The sequence below is a fragment of the Pundamilia nyererei genome, unplaced genomic scaffold (genome assembly GCF_000239375.1).
Source record: "Pundamilia nyererei isolate P.nyererei 1_Seehausen unplaced genomic scaffold, PunNye1.0 scaffold00256, whole genome shotgun sequence".
Taxonomy (NCBI): Eukaryota; Metazoa; Chordata; class Actinopteri; order Cichliformes; family Cichlidae; genus Pundamilia; species Pundamilia nyererei.
In genome coordinates, this window is record NW_005187657.1 from 164785 (window position 1) to 183218 (window position 18434).

Genomic DNA, 18434 nt, shown 5'->3' on the forward strand with positions numbered 1-18434 from the left:
TCTATCTATCTATCTATCTATCTATCTATCTATCTATCTATCTATCTATCTATCTATCTATCTATCTATCTATCTATCTATCTATCTATCTAGTCGATCACGCAGCAAGATAACCTTCATTTAAGTGACTTGGAAGCTGGAATGCTTGTTTAGCATATGTGTTGAAGAGGTGTACCTAATGAAGTGGGCGAGTTTATTGTATAATGATCTGGAATTAAGTCCAAATATATTAAATCGCTCATTTATCAACACAGGATGATGAGAAATACGTTGAACCGAGTACCAGCTCTGACCTTTCTACCATACAGCCCACTGAATCAACACCCACTGGGTCGCAAGATACACCAGGAGAAGAAATCCTGCCTTGGGTGAAGAGTATCCAGCCGGATAAGAGGGAAGGAGACGATGAGGACGTGACAGAAGAAGTCCCAAAGAAGAGAAGCAGCATCAGGTTCCGCAAGAAAATAAAAACTCCTAAACAGCAGCACGGTAAAGGTTTGTAGGTTCATTATATGTAGACTGTGATGATAAAGGTTTCTCTGTTTCTGTGTGTTATTGTGGGGTCTTTACTTTACAATATAAAGTACTTTGGGGAAAGGGTTGTTGTGATTTGGCCCAGTCCAAAGAGCTGATGTTAGTGGGGTTAACTGGAAAGTTCACAGGTGTGAATGTGAGAGTTGGCCCTGCCACCGACTGCCGACCTGTCCACAGTGCACCCTGCCTCTCGCCCTATGACAGCTGAGATAGCCAGGCTATAATCTGCCTTTAGCACAGAGACACGTTTTCTAAATACAGTGGTGTGAAAAAGGGCTCCCCCTTTCATCAGGAAGCGATGTCTCACTTAAATGTTTCAGATCATTAAACAGATTTAACTATTAGACAAAGATAACACAAGTAAACACAATCAGTTTCTAAATAAAGGTGTTTATTATTAAACCTACTCTGTGTGAAAATGGCATTGCCCCTAAACCTTTCAGCCTGATTACTTCAAAATAAAACTAAAGCAACCCAACGTTTGAGGAACTACAGTCCGTTGTGGTGCCAAATATAGAACATGTTATCACCGGTAATTACGTGCCTGTGAAGGAAGCCGTCAATAAATGACCTCATTAAAGTCATTAGTAAATGTAATATTTGGATTGAAATGAAATGAAGCAGAATGAGACTAAAGACCGTTTTTTCCACCTTAGTCATCCCAGTGTGTGTCTCCTCCTATTTTACCTCTTTTATCTTACATCTCTTATGCTTTTGGTTGCCTAGTTGGATTAAGTGTATTAAACTTAGCTTTGATTCAGTTCTTTTCTCTCCTTCACTGTCACCTGTCCAAGACACCGATCATTGTTGAGTTTGAAGTGTTGAATCTAAAACGTCCTCGCTGCCTTAGGCTGTAAAGCCGCCCTAGTGGATCTGAGCCAGAGGAAAAACCGACATTACTGAACTCTGCAGTCTTTGTGGTGCAGTGGTTCGCACTCTCACCTCACAGCAAGAATCTCCTTCAATTCCCTGGCCAGTTGGGGTTCCTCTGTGTGTAGCTGGCATACAGTGGGGCAAAAAAGTATTTAGTCAGCCACCGATTGTGCAAGTTCCCCCACCTAAAATGATGACAGAGGTCAGTAATTTGCACCAGAGGTACACTTCAACTGTGAGAGACAGAATGTGAAAAAGAAATCCATGAATTCACATGGTAGGATTTGTAAAGAATTTATTGGTAAATCAGGGTGGAAAATAAGTATTTGGTCACCTCAAACAATGAAAATCTCTGGCTCTCACAGACCTGTAACGTCTTCTGTAAGAAGCTTTTCTGTCCCCCACTCGTTACCTGTATGAATGGCACCTGTTTGAACTCATCATCTGTATAAAAGACACCTGTCCACAGCCTCAAACAGTCAGACTCCAAACTCCGCCATGGCCAAGACCAAAGAGCTTTCGAAGGACACCAGGAAAAGTATTGTAGACCTGCACCAGACTGGGAAGAGTGAATCTACAATAGGCAAGCAGCTTGGTGTGAAAAAATCAACTGTGGGAGCAATCATCAGAAAATGGAAGACATACAAGACCACTGATAATCTCCCTCGATCTGGGGCTCCACGCAAGATCTCATCCCGTGGGGTCAAAATGATCATGAGAACGGTGAGCAAAGATCCCAGAACCACACGGGGGGACCTGGTGAATGACCTGCAGAGAGCTGGGACCAAAGTAACAAAGGTCACCATCAGTAACACACTCCAACGGCAGGGAATCAAATCCCGCAGTGCCAGACGTGTTCCGCTGCTGAAGCCAGTGCATGTCCAGACCCGTCTGAAGTTTGCCAGAGAGCACATGGATGATACAGCAGAGGATTGGGAGAATGTCATGTGGTCAGATGAAACCAAAGTAGAACTTTCTGGTATAAACTCAACTCGTCGTGTTTGGAGGAAGAAGAATACTGAGTTGCATCCCAAGAACACCATACCTACTGTGAAGCATGGGGGTGGAAACATCATGCTATGGGGCTGTTTTTCTGCCAAGGGGACAGGACGACTGATCCGTGTTAAGGACAGAATGAATGGGGCCATGTATCGTGAGATTTTGAGCCAAAACCTCCTTCCATCAGTGAGAACTTTGAAGATGAAACGAGGCTGGGTCTTCCAACATGACAATGATCCAAAACACACCGCCCGGGCAACAAAGGAGTGGCTCCGTAAGAAGCATTTGAAAGTCCTGGAGTGGCCTAGCCAGTCTCCAGACCTCAACCCCATAGAAAATCTGTGGCGGGAGTTGAAAGTCCGTGTTGCTCGGCGACAGCCCCAAAACATCACTGCTCTCGAGAAGATCTGCATGGAGGAATGGGCCAAAATACCAGCTACTGTGTGTGCAAACCTGGTAAAGACCTATAGTAAACGTTTGACCTCTGTTATTGCCAACAAAGGTTATGTTACAAAGTATCGAGTTGTATTTTTGTTATTGACCAAATACTTATTTTCCACCCTGATTTACGAATAAATTCTTTACAAATCCTACCATGTGGATTCATGAATTTTTTTTTCACATTCTGTCTCTCACAGTTGAAGTGTACCTCTGGTGCAAATTACTGACCTCTGTCATCATTTTAGGTGGGGGAACTTGCACAATCGGTGGCTGACTAAATACTTTTTTGCCCCACTGTATTTTCCCAGTGTCTTTGAAGCTTCTCTCCAGGGTCTCCAACAAACCAAAGACATGCATATTCTTCTCGTTTGTGATTCTAAAATTGTCTGTAAGTGCGAATGTGAGCATGAGTGTGTTTCTCTGTGTCCTAGCGGCCTGTCCACAGTGTACCCAGCCTCTGGCCCCATTACAGCCAGGATAGGTCCCAGCCTTTCTGTAGCCCTGTAGTAGATAAGTGGGAGAAAATGGATGGATGTTTTTTCTTGCCACCAACAGTGATTAAAATGATGCTGCATTGTTTGAACCTTTCCTTTATGATCCCCGGACAGACCAGATGACCCCATCTTGTGCTTCCTACAGACCTGGATTTCCCTCGCAATAAGATGGAAAATCACCTGCACACCCCGTCCACTTACTTCCCAACATTCTCCTCCAACCTTTACAGTATCCTCTGGTGAACCTGAAAGCACCTGCCCATTAGATCAGCTTTTATAATCAAAGCATCATATCATCATATAATGTATTTAACAGTTAAGCTGGAAGTGGTATTACTGTAAAGTTGGGAATGTTTAGGAACAACACAGCCAAAAGTGTCAGTGCATGTAAAGTGGCATATAATGCATAAACGTCATCAAACCTCCTCTGGCATTAACATCAGTACAGAAACAGCCCAGCATGGGTGTTCATGGCCACCTATGGCCACTCCCTCTCCATGTGCTGTGGTTTAAGGCTCACTCTGGTTTTTACTGCTGGGATAATGTGTCAAGTGAACAAAATGACAAATGTTGCATCTTCTAAAATATAATTCCCCCTTCCTGTTGTGCCGATTGTAGTTAAATCTCTCATCTGGTTTCGACTTTTCCAGTGGAGTCCAGTGGAGCTGAGACTGTTGACTCCAGTAAAGAAATGATGACGAAGAATCAAAAAGGCAGGAAGAGAGAAGCAGCCAGTAAGAGAATACGGGATGTGGGACACAAGATAAAACATGTCTTCATTTACGGGTAAGTGAAAGCTGCTGCTGATGATCTCTTAAGAAAATGTATCATTGTGCTTCTTGTGTTAATGAAAAAGTAATGTTAAAAGTGTGCAGTGACTTAATGCAAGCTGGTTTCCTGCAGGCTTCAGAGTGTTTACAGGCCAGCTCAGGGTTTCTTCAGGGATATTCTGCACTCTGAGTACCGGACTGCCACCGATGTCTATGCACTCATGTTCCTGACCGACGTCATTGACTTCATCATCATCGTCTTTGGCTTTTGGGCTTTTGGGGTGAGACACAAGCTCGTCATTTTGTGACTAACGGTAAAATACAGAAATGAAAACGAAAACTACAAAGAGATCAAAACGATAACATTTGACCTAAATCAAGTGTTTTGGAAATGAGACTTTTAACCTCAGTGAGATGTTTGCCTGGATACATAAAAGACAAACCGCAAACATCTGCCACACAGCTGGAACTGAATAGGCCGACTAACTGCCGACTAACAGCGCCCTCTGTATGCCTCATTGTTCCTAACGGTGATCTCAACATGTAACAACAGTCTGACCTTTAGTTTGTTGTCATGGTGTCCAAAGGTATGTAAGTAAATTAGCCAGACTGTGTTTTATTTGTGGTAAGTGTTTATATTTGTCCCATTTTTGCCTTTATTACTCCAAAGCCTTTATTGGTAACAATGCTTAAGTTTCATCAAAGAACACAAACACACTGTTGAAACTGAAGCTGAATAATAGTAAATGTCTTAACTATAAAAGTACATGTCATGTTTGGAAGATAATCTTTAAACCACGTAAAAGAGGAAGGCCTTCTCATGACTTTTGTCCTGTTTCTTCAGAAACACAGTGCAGCAGCTGATATAGCGTCCACGCTGTCAGAAGACCAGGTGCCGGAAGCTTTCCTGGTGATGCTGCTCATCCAGTTCAGCACTATGATCATTGACCGAGCGCTATACCTGCGCAAGGCTGTCACGGGAAAACTCATCTTCCAGGTTCTGTTCACATAATAAAATTCTTATCATTAATTATTCACATAGCTTCACGGGGTGATGCAAGTTCAGAGGAACAGTCCACAAAAAACAAGAAACTATTTTAATAAAACTGATTTAAATGTGATCTTTCTCCCATTCAGAGTCATCCTCTCTGTAGGGTGCTATTGTTAGTTTACTCCGTAGAAGCTGCCTGTATCCTCCTGTACTAGTGCTTCAGAGTGGCATCATAGAGGAGGGTGGAGAGCCAGAAAGGCCCACAGGGAGGTGTGTGGCTGTGCTCTCCGTGAGAGTGCTGAAGGACTGCCAGCTGCTGAATGCAGGCGATTGGAGCAGAAATCTTGCTGTAACCTTGAATGAACCGGTGATTAAAAATGAGCAAATCCTAAACTTTGAACTTTATTAGTTGATTATGGTCATTCAGCTACATCTTTTACCTTACCTGGATCTGCCTTTATCTGCTCAATCGTGATGAAAAACTAGTACATCACCACAGTAGGAAAAGATGAACCGACTGACCCAGTCAAGGGTAACTGCAGTAACTGTGGCAGGACACAGGGCATAACCAAGTTAAATGCTTCGTCTCCTCTTCATTGATTGTTCTCTTACAACTGCACCACAGAAGGATTCATGACAGGAAATGGCTTCAATATCGTGGTCGCCCTTTACACCTGTATCCCTACAACGAGGCAGCGAGGCTGTCGTGGCTACAGCAAAAACAGAACGAGCTTTACCCCGATCAGATGTGCCAGGTTGAACCTTTCAGTGACCACACCCACCCTGGAGAGTCAACCACAGCACATAAACCCTCACACGGGCCACAGGAGAACGGGTCGGCAGTCAGCACCTCGGTCGGTCTCTCCCAGAGGCTGCTATAGTAAAATTCCACGTTAAACCAATTCCCATTAGGGAATGCTGGAAAAAAATGACACGTTTGCTCCTAGTCTTAGTTTCCATGCTTCCAAACGCTTGGAAGTTGTGGACTCTGGGTCGTATGCAGCGATCCAGCTCTCATGACCCAAAACAATAATTCGAGGTAGGTTTGAAATAGAAGTTTGTCTTTGCTCTCTGTGCAGAGTCTGGCATGAAAAGTGCACAGTGGTCAGAGCAGTCAGGGAGTGGTCAGCAGGTCAGTCAGTCTCTACCTGGATGTGCACCAGAGGCTGATCTTGAATGGGAGATTAGACACTTTTACAGTTGGGTATGATTTTCAGTTTTTGTGAACGTGATTGTGTCAAATATCTTCTGTCTGGTCTCTTGTTTGTTGAAAGACTCTTTTACATAAAATTGATTTGAATCTTTTTTCTTCCTAAAACGTTGCATCTTTTAAATCCTAAAATCACTCGTAGGTTGTCATTTAGTGCTTCTGTAATCTTTGTTAGGATGGCATCTGTGGAGCCACTCACTGCTCATCTCTGCTGTTGTTTTTCACAATTCTAACTATTTTATATTATTTTAATGACGTTTCTTGTTTTGCTGTCCTATTGTTCTTTCTCTCCAGGTGATCCTTGTTTTTGGGATTCATCTTTGGATGTTCTTTATCCTGCCCGCTGTCACTGAAAGGTGATGTCTTGCATTTACTGTATTATTTGTGATAAATTATGACATCGATAATGATCTGAGTCCTGCTTTAACAAAAACAACTCCTTGGAGGAGTAATGGATGATTGTTGACCAGCCTCTAACAAGTGCATGCTTTAATTAGCTGCACCTGTTGAGCTGTTTATTAACACAAATATATAATCAGCCATTTCCATGCTCAAGCTGCAACTGCATGCATGTAGGTATGCAGACATGGTGAAGATGATCTGCTGAATCTTAGGAAGTTGATTCTGTTCATCTGGACTGTTTTCAGTGACAGTTCCAGTCTCGACTGCCTTCGAGGTTTTCCAACCTTATAAACTGTACATTTGCACAATGACCCAAACTGACTAACAACAGGCCGCGAGGTCGGGTTTTATGGTCGTTAATATTAAATTGTAATATTCACAGAGAGTTGGGGAACGGCTGCCTTATAAGAGGGTGACAGTTGTACCCTCCTTCTTTCAGAGAGGATCTTTCTGTTTACATAAATGGCCTCCTCGACTTGATTAATATACCCAGACATAACCATCCCCCGTTTTGATCTTCAAAGCAAACATCTACCAGTCAGGGATCAAATTACTGACTGCTGCACTCGGCATGTCAGTGTGTCCTCGGTACAAAACCCCGAGTTGTCCCAACGCATCCATGGAAGTGTGAGGTGTGTGTGTGTGCTTAGGCCTAGAAGCACTACAAGCCTTATGTGGGAATAAGGTTTGCAGTGAAAAGTGCTTTGAGTGTTCAGTTTGAGTGGAGGAGCTCTATAGAAGAACCATTTACTGCTTCAAGCTCATGGGAAGCTAGCAGCAATGCAAAAAGGCGATTGCTACAACCAAGGAATACTGCAGAGCATCTCTGAGTACGCAACATGTTAAACCTTGAAGCAGGCGGCTGCCGCCACATGGACGCCTCCTGTGGCCAGAGTTTACATGGGCTCATCCAGGGAAGCCTGGATAAACCACCCACCCGTCTGCCAGCCAGACTCTCTCTGCTCTGAGCTTACCACCCTGCAGTGGGAAACAGACTTTTTAATGGGAAATATAAGTCATGTTTCTAAAACTAAAAAGTGCTACAAAAGAGACAAAGTATTAAAAAAAGAGCCTCAAAGAAAATTATTGGAAGAAATAGGAAGTGAGATATGGACTCTGAAACAGTGACACCAGATGGTTTTCCAGCTGATTTATACAAGAAATTCAGAACGTAGAAAATAAGATCTAAGAAAGCAGCTCTGCACGTGTTTGATCAGGGTTACTTGTTTCTGACAGCGGTCAGACGGGTCACAGAGGCTGCAGGTGAAAGTGTTGGACTGTCCCGGCTGTTCTCTTTGTCTTTAAGAGTTGTGGCGTGAGAGACTTTAAAGGTGTGCAAACTGGTATCCCTTTGCTTTACGTGTGTGATTGCTGTGTGTCATGGCACAGGTGAAGCACTGGGCCTGGTTCATTTGGACTCAGGCACAATTCACAGCACCAAAGCATGACAGTTAAGGATTGCTGCCTACATTAACATTTCTGTTTTAAGTAATTAACAAACCAGTAGCGTTAGGCATGTACAGCGTGTCACTGCTTCCAAAAATTGAAGACATGAAATCATTGTCTTCTGCAAGCACATTTTTCAGAGACGAATGAAAGAAAGCAAGCGCATGTCAGAGGAGTTAACATGCTTAAACTGGCTGATGCACACTGTCAGAGCAGGCTAGTGAGAGAAAAGGGAAGGGGGACAGCTGGGCACAAGGTACCCATCAAAAAGCCTCTGAGAGTTGATTATGTGGAATAAGGCAGCAGTCTTTCATTCTGCTCCCAGTCTAGTTGGGTCTTTCGTAGCATTGGAGGCCTGCTCTGCACAAAATCCTCAAAATGACTCAGATTCTCTCCATGGACGGAGCACGGACAGCACTGGGAATGCTCCAGGACTCTCACGCAGAGCAAACAGACCCCCAGGTATATGTGTTTGTGTTAGACAGTTTGGTGCATATTGCTAATGCTGAGGTCGCCCAAATGCAAAAGAACTGTGTAAAAGTTTCAGGTTTGGCATCAGTGATGCAATGTTCACAACTTAGAATAATAATTCAAAGTTGTGGCTGGCGGGACACACGCTGCAAGATTGGGTCCAGTAGGCATAGTGTGTTAGTAATGGTGTTCATGACTGTAGTCCCAACTGGCTTCAGATCATCAACAAGCTTCTCCTGTAATCAGACTCGTTCCTTCAGCCAAGATCTGGCATGAAGCTCCAGACTGAGGCCATTGATGGTCATTTTATAATTCTTCTACTTCTGATCAATCACACACATCGAATGGACCGGTGCTTATAGAGTGCTTTCCTACTCTGCCTGAGAACTCAAAGCACTTCATACATACAGCCTCATTCTCATGAGCGCTTGTTTCCATGCTTAATGCTTCCTATGTAAAATGCACACTCCAATATCTGCAACAGAGAGCAACTTGAGGTAAGCATATTCTCAAGCATATTGTGCATGCAGATCAGGAAATCTCTCCTGGCTGTCGGTACTGGAAGTGCAACCAGAGATTTCAGTGAAATGGGTCATGACGAAACAGAACCTGAACACCTTGACATAAAGAGTGAATATTCAGTTGGATATTTTTTAATAGCCTTTTTGTCTAAATTGTGTTTTTTAAGCTTTTGAATTACTAGCATTTGTTGTTATTTGTCCTGTGACTCTTGGTTTTGGGGATTGTTAAATTCGAATTATTGTTATGCAAGTCTCACAATGATATGGAAAAAAAGTCCCGTAAAATTTCCCCAAAAATGCAAGATGTTTCTTTTTTGCATGCTTCTTTAAATCAAATTCAAATCATGGTTAACGTTGTGTTTGTGCTTTTTGAGTCATTGTTGGGGGAGCACTGATACAACTGTGTAGTTTCATCAATAGCTGCGAGGTGGCCTGTCCCTGAGCTCACAGCAACCCAAGACCAAACATTGTCACTGTCTCACAGGTGCTTTTGCGTCTCCTGACAAAGGCATCTTTTGTCAGCAACTGTTGTTATAGCAGACCTACTTTGTCTGAGCCGCCAGACTACAATATTCCTCTGGTACTTTGGCAATGAATGTCAAATTTGTGCAGTCACTCTCTGAAGTCACAATTTGCATTATTTTGCACTTTGCAAGCTGTTTTGCTGACTGTATAAACTGGTTTATGAGCTAAGTGTTATGTTCTTTCTCTCGTCTTGTCTTAGGATGTTCAACCAAAACTTTGTGGCACAGCTCTGGTACTTTGTCAAGTGCATTTACTTTGGCTTATCAGCTTATCAGATCCGCTGTGGGTACCCCACTCGTATCCTTGGCAACTTCCTTACCAAGAAATACAACCACCTCAATCTGTTTCTCTTCCAAGGGTATGTACACAAAGAAAGTGTGAGCTTCTCTGTGTTTGTCTTTGCTCTCTCCATGCAGCGTATTGCAGATATCTGTAGGTTCTTAGTCACTCTTGGTAGTTTAGAGTTATTTCAAAGAAAGCTCGTGGACTTATTTTACATTTGTGAAGATGTTTCCCTTCTTGACCAAGAGCTTCTTCAGTTCTAAAACATCTGACAGAAACTCCCAGTTATTTAAGTCCACTATTAATCATGTGAGTCGCCACTTGAGTGTCATTACCGTCACTGGCCAACCTCCACCCACCATCATGTCACGTATTTAAGTGAACAGGTGTGAGTGGGGACCATAACAGGGAGACACTACAGCTAGAGACAGCTAGGATAAGTTACTGAGAAGCATGTGAGATAGAGACCTGACCAAACCAGAAAAGCTTCCTGTCCAAATGGCTCAGATTTTGCCACATCTCCACTATAGCTGCCCATAGTGGACGTCATCACAGACACAGCAACAAGAATGAATGCCTTACAGCCAAAAGCAGAACAGCTGCACCTGAAGGTTGCAGCGGCCTTATCCATCCAACCGCACCATTCAGGAAAAGTAAACTATCACGTCCCTGAGTAAAGGTCAAAGTGTTAGTGTACTACCCAAAGGGAAGGGGCATTTCCCCTTGACCCACTGTTGTTTCAAGCTCAACCGTCAGATTAAAATCACCACACTTCTCAGTGACAAGAGAAGATGATGCCCCGCAAGCAGCGACAGGAAGAAAATCATTACTTGCCTACAACAATTAACCCTACATACCCAAGGGATGCTACAGCCAACATATGTGGACTTCAAAAAGGAGGAGGCCCGTCCCCCTTGAGTGAGAAGCATAAGCTCTTCATAAGTCCAGCTTAACATTATTAGTCTTCTTGCAAAGGAAAGACACGCCATGTACGTCATGTATGTTTGAGATCAAGTGTGATAAATGTATGTGAAATGGGTCAGGAGTCAAAGCTGACTGCGTGTTTGTAGGTTTCGCCTGGTGCCCTTCTTGGTGGAGCTCCGAGCAGTGATGGATTGGGTTTGGACCGATACCACATTGTCTCTGTCAAACTGGATGTGTGTGGAGGATATTTATGCCAACATTTTCATCATCAAATGCAGCCGTGAGACAGAAAAGGTATGAAAGATACGAGCGCAACAAAGTCAAAGTTCATTAAAAAAATGCTCACGACCATTACACGTGGAAACCTCTTGAATACCAGCGCGCTGATGCACACAGGTGTGCACACGCGTGTTCACTGCTCGTAGACTTAAATTACACCTTACCTGGCTGCTACTTCAAAGCACATTGTGCGCTGTCGGTCCTGCGTGCTGCACAACAACATTCAATATTCAGTATTTGCTGCTGTTTACACTTGGCTAGATTAATGCGATGCTGTTGTGTTTAGTATGTTGCTTTTTTTTTTGCTTGTTTTCTCTTCTTCTTCTCTCAACAGGTGATCCAGGAGATTTGTTTCCCTCTCTCACTGTCCCTCTCCCCTTCTGTTTTTCTTTTCCTTCCTCTTTCTTTCTCCCTTTCCTATCCCTCACTCATGTCTGTCCCGTCTGTAACATCTGAAAATAAAATATAATAAAAACAAAGGTCGATCAAATGGACCAATACGGCAATGCCACGATGATCCATTTGGCAAAGTAAATCCATCGGGTCTCCTTGTTGGTCTTCAGACAACAATTCTGACGGCTAAAGAACCAAATGGGACAGGCGGGGAAAAATGCTCACGAATGAGTCATTTTTTATATTAAACATGATTTAGTGCTATTGTGTTTCAGAGTATTCTTATCTGAACCTGCTTGGCGTTTCCGAGTTTACTGGATGGCTCCTCATAAGCAGTTTGGCTTAGAAGTCATTCCAGAGGCATTGTGGGACCAGCCACTTTTTTGTCCTGTTTTCTAACTCGTGGTTAATGAGATCAGGAGGACAATGAGTTGTATTTTTAAGAAGTAAGTTAAGAAAATCTATTTTTTTTTAGTAAAAACAATCTCTTTGCCCTCAGAAATACCCACAGCCTAAAGGGCAGAAGAAAAAGAAGATAGTGAAATATGGCATGGGTGGACTTATTATCTTCTTCTTGATCTGCATCATCTGGTTTCCCCTTCTCTTCATTTCATTGGTCCGATCTGTCGTGGGTGTGGTCAACCATCCCATTGACGTCACAGTAACTGTCAAGCTGGGTGGATATGAGGTAACACAATCTTCAATGTTGTTTCTTGGGTGTTGATAAAATTGCTCCAAATTAATGTTAATAAATGATTAATTTAATTTATTGTTTATCTGTCAAACACATACGCAGACAGTATACAGGGATGATTTCATGCGTTTGCTTGGTCTTGTATTAACAGACAACAGAAAGCAGAACACTAAGAACATAAACTGCTATTTGGCACATTTTAAGACTGTGCTGATTGTGATGAGGGATTAACGTGGAGTTTGGAAGGTAGCCAACCCCGAATGAAACGCCTCTCTGGATATGGTTACAGGACAGGCAACCTCTAACCAGTCACAGTGGCTGATGGTTTTTCCTTCCCAGTGTCACAAAATGCTTGCTCCCACAGGGCTGTGTGGCTGCTGTAGGGTCCTTCCCTTTTCATCCTCCTTCCCTTTTTAATATTGAGCGTGTTGACTGTTGCTGTGATTTGGTGCTATAGAAGTAAAATTCTACTCTGACTCCAAACTGGGATCAGCCGTGTTCTTCTTCTGTTTCCAGCCCCTGTTTACCATGAGTGTGCAGCAGCAGTACATCAAGCCCTTTTCAGAGGATGAATATGACCAACTCGCCAAAGACTTTGAAGACAATGCTGTGCGTATTGGTTTCCGTTTGGTTTACCTCAGTGTACTGCAGTGTTACAGTATCTGCATTTGTAGCTGTTCTGTGCTCACATCGATTTATCTCTGCTTGTTCTGTGACACTCAGTGTGCCTCTGTCCTGTTTCACTGTGTAATCACACACCTGTGTTGTGTTAAGAGCATGAATTGAAAATAATTTCACATCCAGCATTTAATAGCACTAAATACCGGGTAGACAGACCGTTTATACTCCGTCTGCTCCATCCCCGGCTCGCTGTGTACTCTGAAACTTTGATCATTTTCTCCCTGTTGCTTTTGTTTTGGTGGATTTGTCATTAAAACTTTCTTCTTCCTTTGCGTGTAGGTCGCCATGCAGTTCATCATTCTCTACAGTTATGAGGACATTGTGACAGCCATGATTGAGGGTAGTTCTGGATCTGTTTGGAGGATCAGTCCCCCGAGCAGGCAGGAAGTCATTAAGGAGTTACTCGGTCCTGTTGACCTCACACTTCGCCTGTCCTGGAATTTTCAGAGGTAAAACAATATCAAACAATATTCTTCATCTAAGCAACATTCGAGTACATGCTTGTTAGAGAGGTACAACAGTTATTGTCTACAGCAGGGGTCCCCAATCCCAGTCCATGAGGGCCGGTGCCCTGCAGGTTGTAGATCTCACCCTGGGTCAACACACCTGAATCCCATGATTAGTTCATTACCAGCCTCTGGAGAACTGAAGACATGTTGAGAAGGTCATTTATCCATTTAAATCAGCTGTGATGGATCAAGGGCACATCTACAACCTGCAGGGACACCGGCCCTCGTGGACTGAGATTGGGGACCCCTGGTCTACAGCCATCTCTAAAGAGTGAGGCTCATTTCCGCCGGCGGTGGTGGAGATTTTGTTGATAGAAAAACGCACACAAACACTATCAGTCGTGGATTGGCCTGCAGTGTGGGATCATCTCTGCACATCTGTGATAAGCTGTTGATTTCATATTTGATCTGCATTCCTGTTCTCACCTACAGTCCTGTAGTAACTGAAAGAACAACAGTGCGGACACAAGCAACAGATACAAGCTTTTCATAGAGGCTGACAGGGCTCAGTCATCAGTGTTACTGGTCCTCCTGTGAGGTGGTTCAGGCATCTGACTAGGATGCCTCCTAGGTGAGGTGTTTAGGCCAAGATGTGTAATATCCACCCGATGGGTGGGTGAATCTGATCCTGACAAGTTTATCGTTGTCTGATAGACACTCACTTTTTCACACAAGATCTAGCTTTTATAAACAAAGTAATTCATAAAATAAATAATAAAAATGGGTTACAATGAAAGCATTCTCAGATAGAGTGAAACACATGTTGTGAACATAAAGGCTCTCAGACTTTTTGAGCTCTGCTGACGTGTCACTGAGGCTGTAACTGTTCTGCTTTCCTTCCTCTCAGGGACCTGGGTAAGGGTGGAACAGTGGAACATGCCTTTGATAAGCATTCCATCGACCTGGAACCTGGGAACCCAGTCAGAGCAGACTTGGCTTCATTGCTGGTTGGCAACCGCACTGAGCCAGTGTAGGTTTTCTCTCTGGAGGGATGTTTATGTTAATAAAAGTGTTTACATTAATGAAAAACATGAATAGTGCTTCTTTTAACAGGCGCTGTCTTGTATTTCTTCCAGGCTTGTTCCCAGTATGTTTCCTAAGTACATCCGTGCCCCCAATGGAGCTGAGGCCAAGCCAGTCGGTCAGCTGCACGAAGGTTTACAGATTTTATATTATAATGATTACGTTAGTGAACAATTATTTATTTAGGAAAATTTCCACAAATTATTACTATATAGTACTAAGATATACGTATGATACAGCATAGTTCGAACAGGTAGAACAGAGAAGAATCCTTTAATTGTCCCACAAGGGGAAATTTGGTGGTGGGAGCTGCTGATACTGGCTGCCAGCTCGGAGCAGCACCGGAAGTAGATGCACTCAAATGGGATACTGAGTGCATGTAAGAAAAAATACCTAGTGTATATGAAACAGTTAAAGAAAGGAACGACCGGAGCTGAAAAAATCTATAAGATACATGAGAATAACTGACATGAATAATAAAAAAACTGCAAAACAGGTTACAACATTAGATTTTTACGTTACAATAATAAGAAAAACGCACTGGAAGTATTAATATTATTGTCAATAAAATAAATTAAAAGGATGAAATATCCAAGTAACTCCCCAATAGCAAACACAATGATCAGTGACAGCTTATTGTGAAGGATTTGAATGGTTTTGTTCTTAATGTTCGTCCTGTCATGGCCAACAAACCTGCAGAAACTTGACATCTTTGTAACTACAAGTATAAGTGTAGCAAACTCCATATTTATAAAGGCAACAGATGAAGATGAAATTACTGCTATAGTGACATCATTTAAGTTTAAGAGATCAATGGGTTATGATGGCTTTGATGTGGATTTAGTCAAAGACATCACTGGACATAAGGTGAAAACATTTACCTGCACTGCAAACGGTTTATTCCCTGGAAAGGTTGTGCTGATATACAACGCTGGAGATGAACATCTGCACTCCTCTAAGATACTGGAACAAATAGTTTGCGTCACAAAAAACAATGTTTTGTATGCAACACTGTGGCTTTAGAACCAACATAACCACAACACATGATCTCAATATGTTTGTAGATACACTCCTGCCAAAAACAAAGAATATGCTGTGGGAGTGTTCTTACAGCTTAAAAAAGTCGATACAGTCGATACAGTATTTGGAGTATTTGGAGTATACCTCAAACACTAGGCGAAATAAAACAGTCACAGGCTCGATGTCAGCATCCAGATATTTTACTCCTTAACATATGTGATATTGAGAAACAGATTGTTGTCTTATAGGTAATGAAGCTGGATACATGGATATAACCCTGTCACTAAATAGCAGTGGGAACCAGGAGTGGTGGGACATTGCTATTGCGAACTGTGACTCCTCACAGTGTGGTGTACTACCCATGGTCATATTCAGTGACAAAGTCAGTCCTCCCAGCCTGGGCTTTCTGGCAGGATACGGGTAAGAAACACAACTACGAATGTAGGAGTTCTGGGCATCAGTCAGCAAAAACATTCATGCAACTGAAACAGTTCAGTTCAATTTTTTATAGCACTAAATCACAACAATGATTGCCTGTTTATATTGTAAGGTAAACCTTACAATAATACAAAGGAAACAGAGCAAACCCAACAATCATATGAACCCCCAATGAGCAAGCACCTTGGCAACAGTGGGAAGCAAAAACTCCCTTTTAACAGGAAGAAACCTCCAGCAGGAACAGGCTTTAAATGCTTTATGTAAGCCTGCAGTGTGAGAGTGTAGTGCTCTAACGAGGTGCTACTGTGTGTTGCCTCACAGCGAACAGGCTCATCGCTGTGCAGCCTTTGTATGTTCTCCTAATGCTTGTGGGGGTTCCTTGGGGTTCTCTAGCTTTCACAATCCAAAGACATGCACGTGAGGTTAATTAGTGTTTCATAACTGTATGCGGGGCAGACAAAGTCCTTAAAGATGTGACGAAAACAGCACTGTGTGAATGAATGTTTTAAGGTGTATCCGAGTTGTCATTAAGACCAAATAATCTCGATATAACTGTGAGTCTCTTTCTGTTTACTCGCAGTGCTGCTTTACAAAAAAGGTGCATGATCTCTATAGAGCTGTTAAGAAGTTATAATTGCATTCAGGAAACTAAAATGCTGTTATAAGTTAAAGTTTGGTTTCTTTTACTAGCTGACTTCAGTGTAAACATGTAATAAAAATAAATACATTAAAAAAATTCCCCTCGCGCCCCTGCGGGCAGTCTATCCTTCAAGCTCGGGTCCTCTACCAGAGGCCTGGGAGCTTGAGGGTCCTGCAGTATCTTAGCTGTTCCCAGGACTGCGCTCTTCTGGACAGAGATCTCCGATGTTGTTCCCGGGATCTGCTGGAGCCACTCGCCTAGCTTGGAGGTCACTGCACCTATTGCTCCGATTACCACGGGGACCACTGAATGAATGAATATAGATAGATATAAGATAGATATAAATAAAATATAATGTAATGTAATTTTCCCCCTTCTTTTCAGTATCATGGGGCTGTATGTGTCTGTGGTCTTAGTCATTGGGAAGTTTGTCCGTGGCTTCTTCAGTGAGATCTCCCACTCCATCATGTTTGAGGAGCTGCCCTGTGTGGACCGCATTCTCAAGCTCTGCACTGATATCTTCTTGGTAAGTGTGCGCTGCATGTATAATAACACACATGCATTTAATGTAGACTCACCAATAACAGAGAATAATTAAAGTTAGTATTTCCAAATTGCTAAACGCACACATACACATTGAAACTACAAAAAAATCCATGTCGACTAAACGTCTGTGTGTTTCAGGTGCGTGAGACAGGGGAACTGGAGTTGGAAGAGGAACTTTACTCCAAACTGATCTTTCTCTATCGATCTCCTGAGACTATGATCAAATGGACTCGGGACATTATCAGTCAACACCGAGACGGGCAATGATTGACTGCCTGAGAAATCATGTTTCCCTGGGATAAACTACAGTAAAGCACAAATGCAAAGATGTCCAGGAGACAATGCACGGAAGGGGATTGTTGAGAACACTCCACACTTACCAAGTGGACACCAGCAGACACACAGACCCTAACCCTCCTCTGTGGGACACATGCTGTGGCATATTTGCAGCTCTCTGACAACTTCAGTATACTCAGTACAGAGTGGACAGGAATGAGAGTGGAACTGCAGTTCATATCTGTTGTGCAAAGCTGGACATCATTTCCCTGGAAGGCAAAATCTGTCATATCATGTTGTGTGCATATGTGTGTGTGCACGTTACACTGTAGGTGGAGTCATTTTGCAGACAAAAGCCAATGATAAGAAGAAGCAGCTGAAGTCTCTATGCTACATCAAAATATTCAAACTATAAATTAGAAGTATGTCAGCTGGTCACTATTTTAAGTTTAACTAGCTCTTTTTCATTAAATTACCATCATTTACAAAAATGCAAACAGCTTAAAAGGGTTGGAACAAATACACTACAAGACTGCAAATCCTGAACGATTCATTCGATGAACTGACTGATAAGTTGGACTCATCAGGCCACACACCCCTGTCCTCATCAGCTCTGGGATTCTGTAACTGATGTTTTTATGTGTACGACCATGCTGTGCATGACGCTGACAAACAGTCAAACAGAACCCCCTGGAATTAACTTGGTGCCAGAATGTCTGTGCAACTAAGCACTAGTACAACACCTGTTTATACATTATGGTGAAATATACATCATAAAACACTAAATTTCCAGGTTAAAAAACTGTCACTATTTATTCTGTTCATGCAAACATTGTTGCCATAGATATCAAACCCATTGTGACAGGTCTTTGCTGTTTGTTAGGGAAAATATTCTAAAACACTTCTTCAGTAAAGACTCAGAGAAGAGAAACACACAGAACTTCTTGCTAGCAAGGGCAGCCTCCAGACTGAGACTCGCGCTGAGCTTTGCCCTGGTCTTTATTTATACTTGTGTGTGTGTGTGTGTGTGTGTGTGTGTGTGTGTGTGTGTG

The 18434-nt window shown here is 42.7% G+C and overlaps 1 protein-coding gene across 3 annotated transcripts in view; it reads left to right on the top strand.

The window, feature by feature from the left end:
• Window positions 1–17404, top strand: part of piezo1 (piezo type mechanosensitive ion channel component 1 (Er blood group)) — an 80554-nt gene extending 63150 nt beyond the window's left edge. Inside the window, exons 40-54 of one of the 3 annotated variants that reach the window (XM_005749839.1) lie at window positions 309–495; window positions 3992–4127; window positions 4245–4392; window positions 4956–5108; window positions 6607–6668; window positions 9877–10035; window positions 11030–11177; window positions 12055–12243; window positions 12766–12858; window positions 13210–13379; window positions 14287–14409; window positions 14516–14595; window positions 15731–15902; window positions 16945–17086; window positions 17245–17404. In XM_005749839.1, the coding sequence (XP_005749896.1) occupies window positions 309–495; window positions 3992–4127; window positions 4245–4392; window positions 4956–5108; window positions 6607–6668; window positions 9877–10035; window positions 11030–11177; window positions 12055–12243; window positions 12766–12858; window positions 13210–13379; window positions 14287–14409; window positions 14516–14595; window positions 15731–15902; window positions 16945–17086; window positions 17245–17373 (2091 nt within the window). In that variant the 3' untranslated portion in view covers window positions 17374–17404. Of the gene's footprint in view, window positions 1–308; window positions 496–3991; window positions 4128–4244; window positions 4393–4955; window positions 5109–6606; window positions 6669–8485; window positions 8623–9876; window positions 10036–11029; window positions 11178–12054; window positions 12244–12765; window positions 12859–13209; window positions 13380–14286; window positions 14410–14515; window positions 14596–15730; window positions 15903–16944; window positions 17087–17244 lie in introns of those variants that run through there. The other 2 variants (XM_005749840.1, XM_005749841.1) reach the window with 2 other exon arrangements.
• Window positions 17405–18434: the final 1030 nt, after the last annotated feature.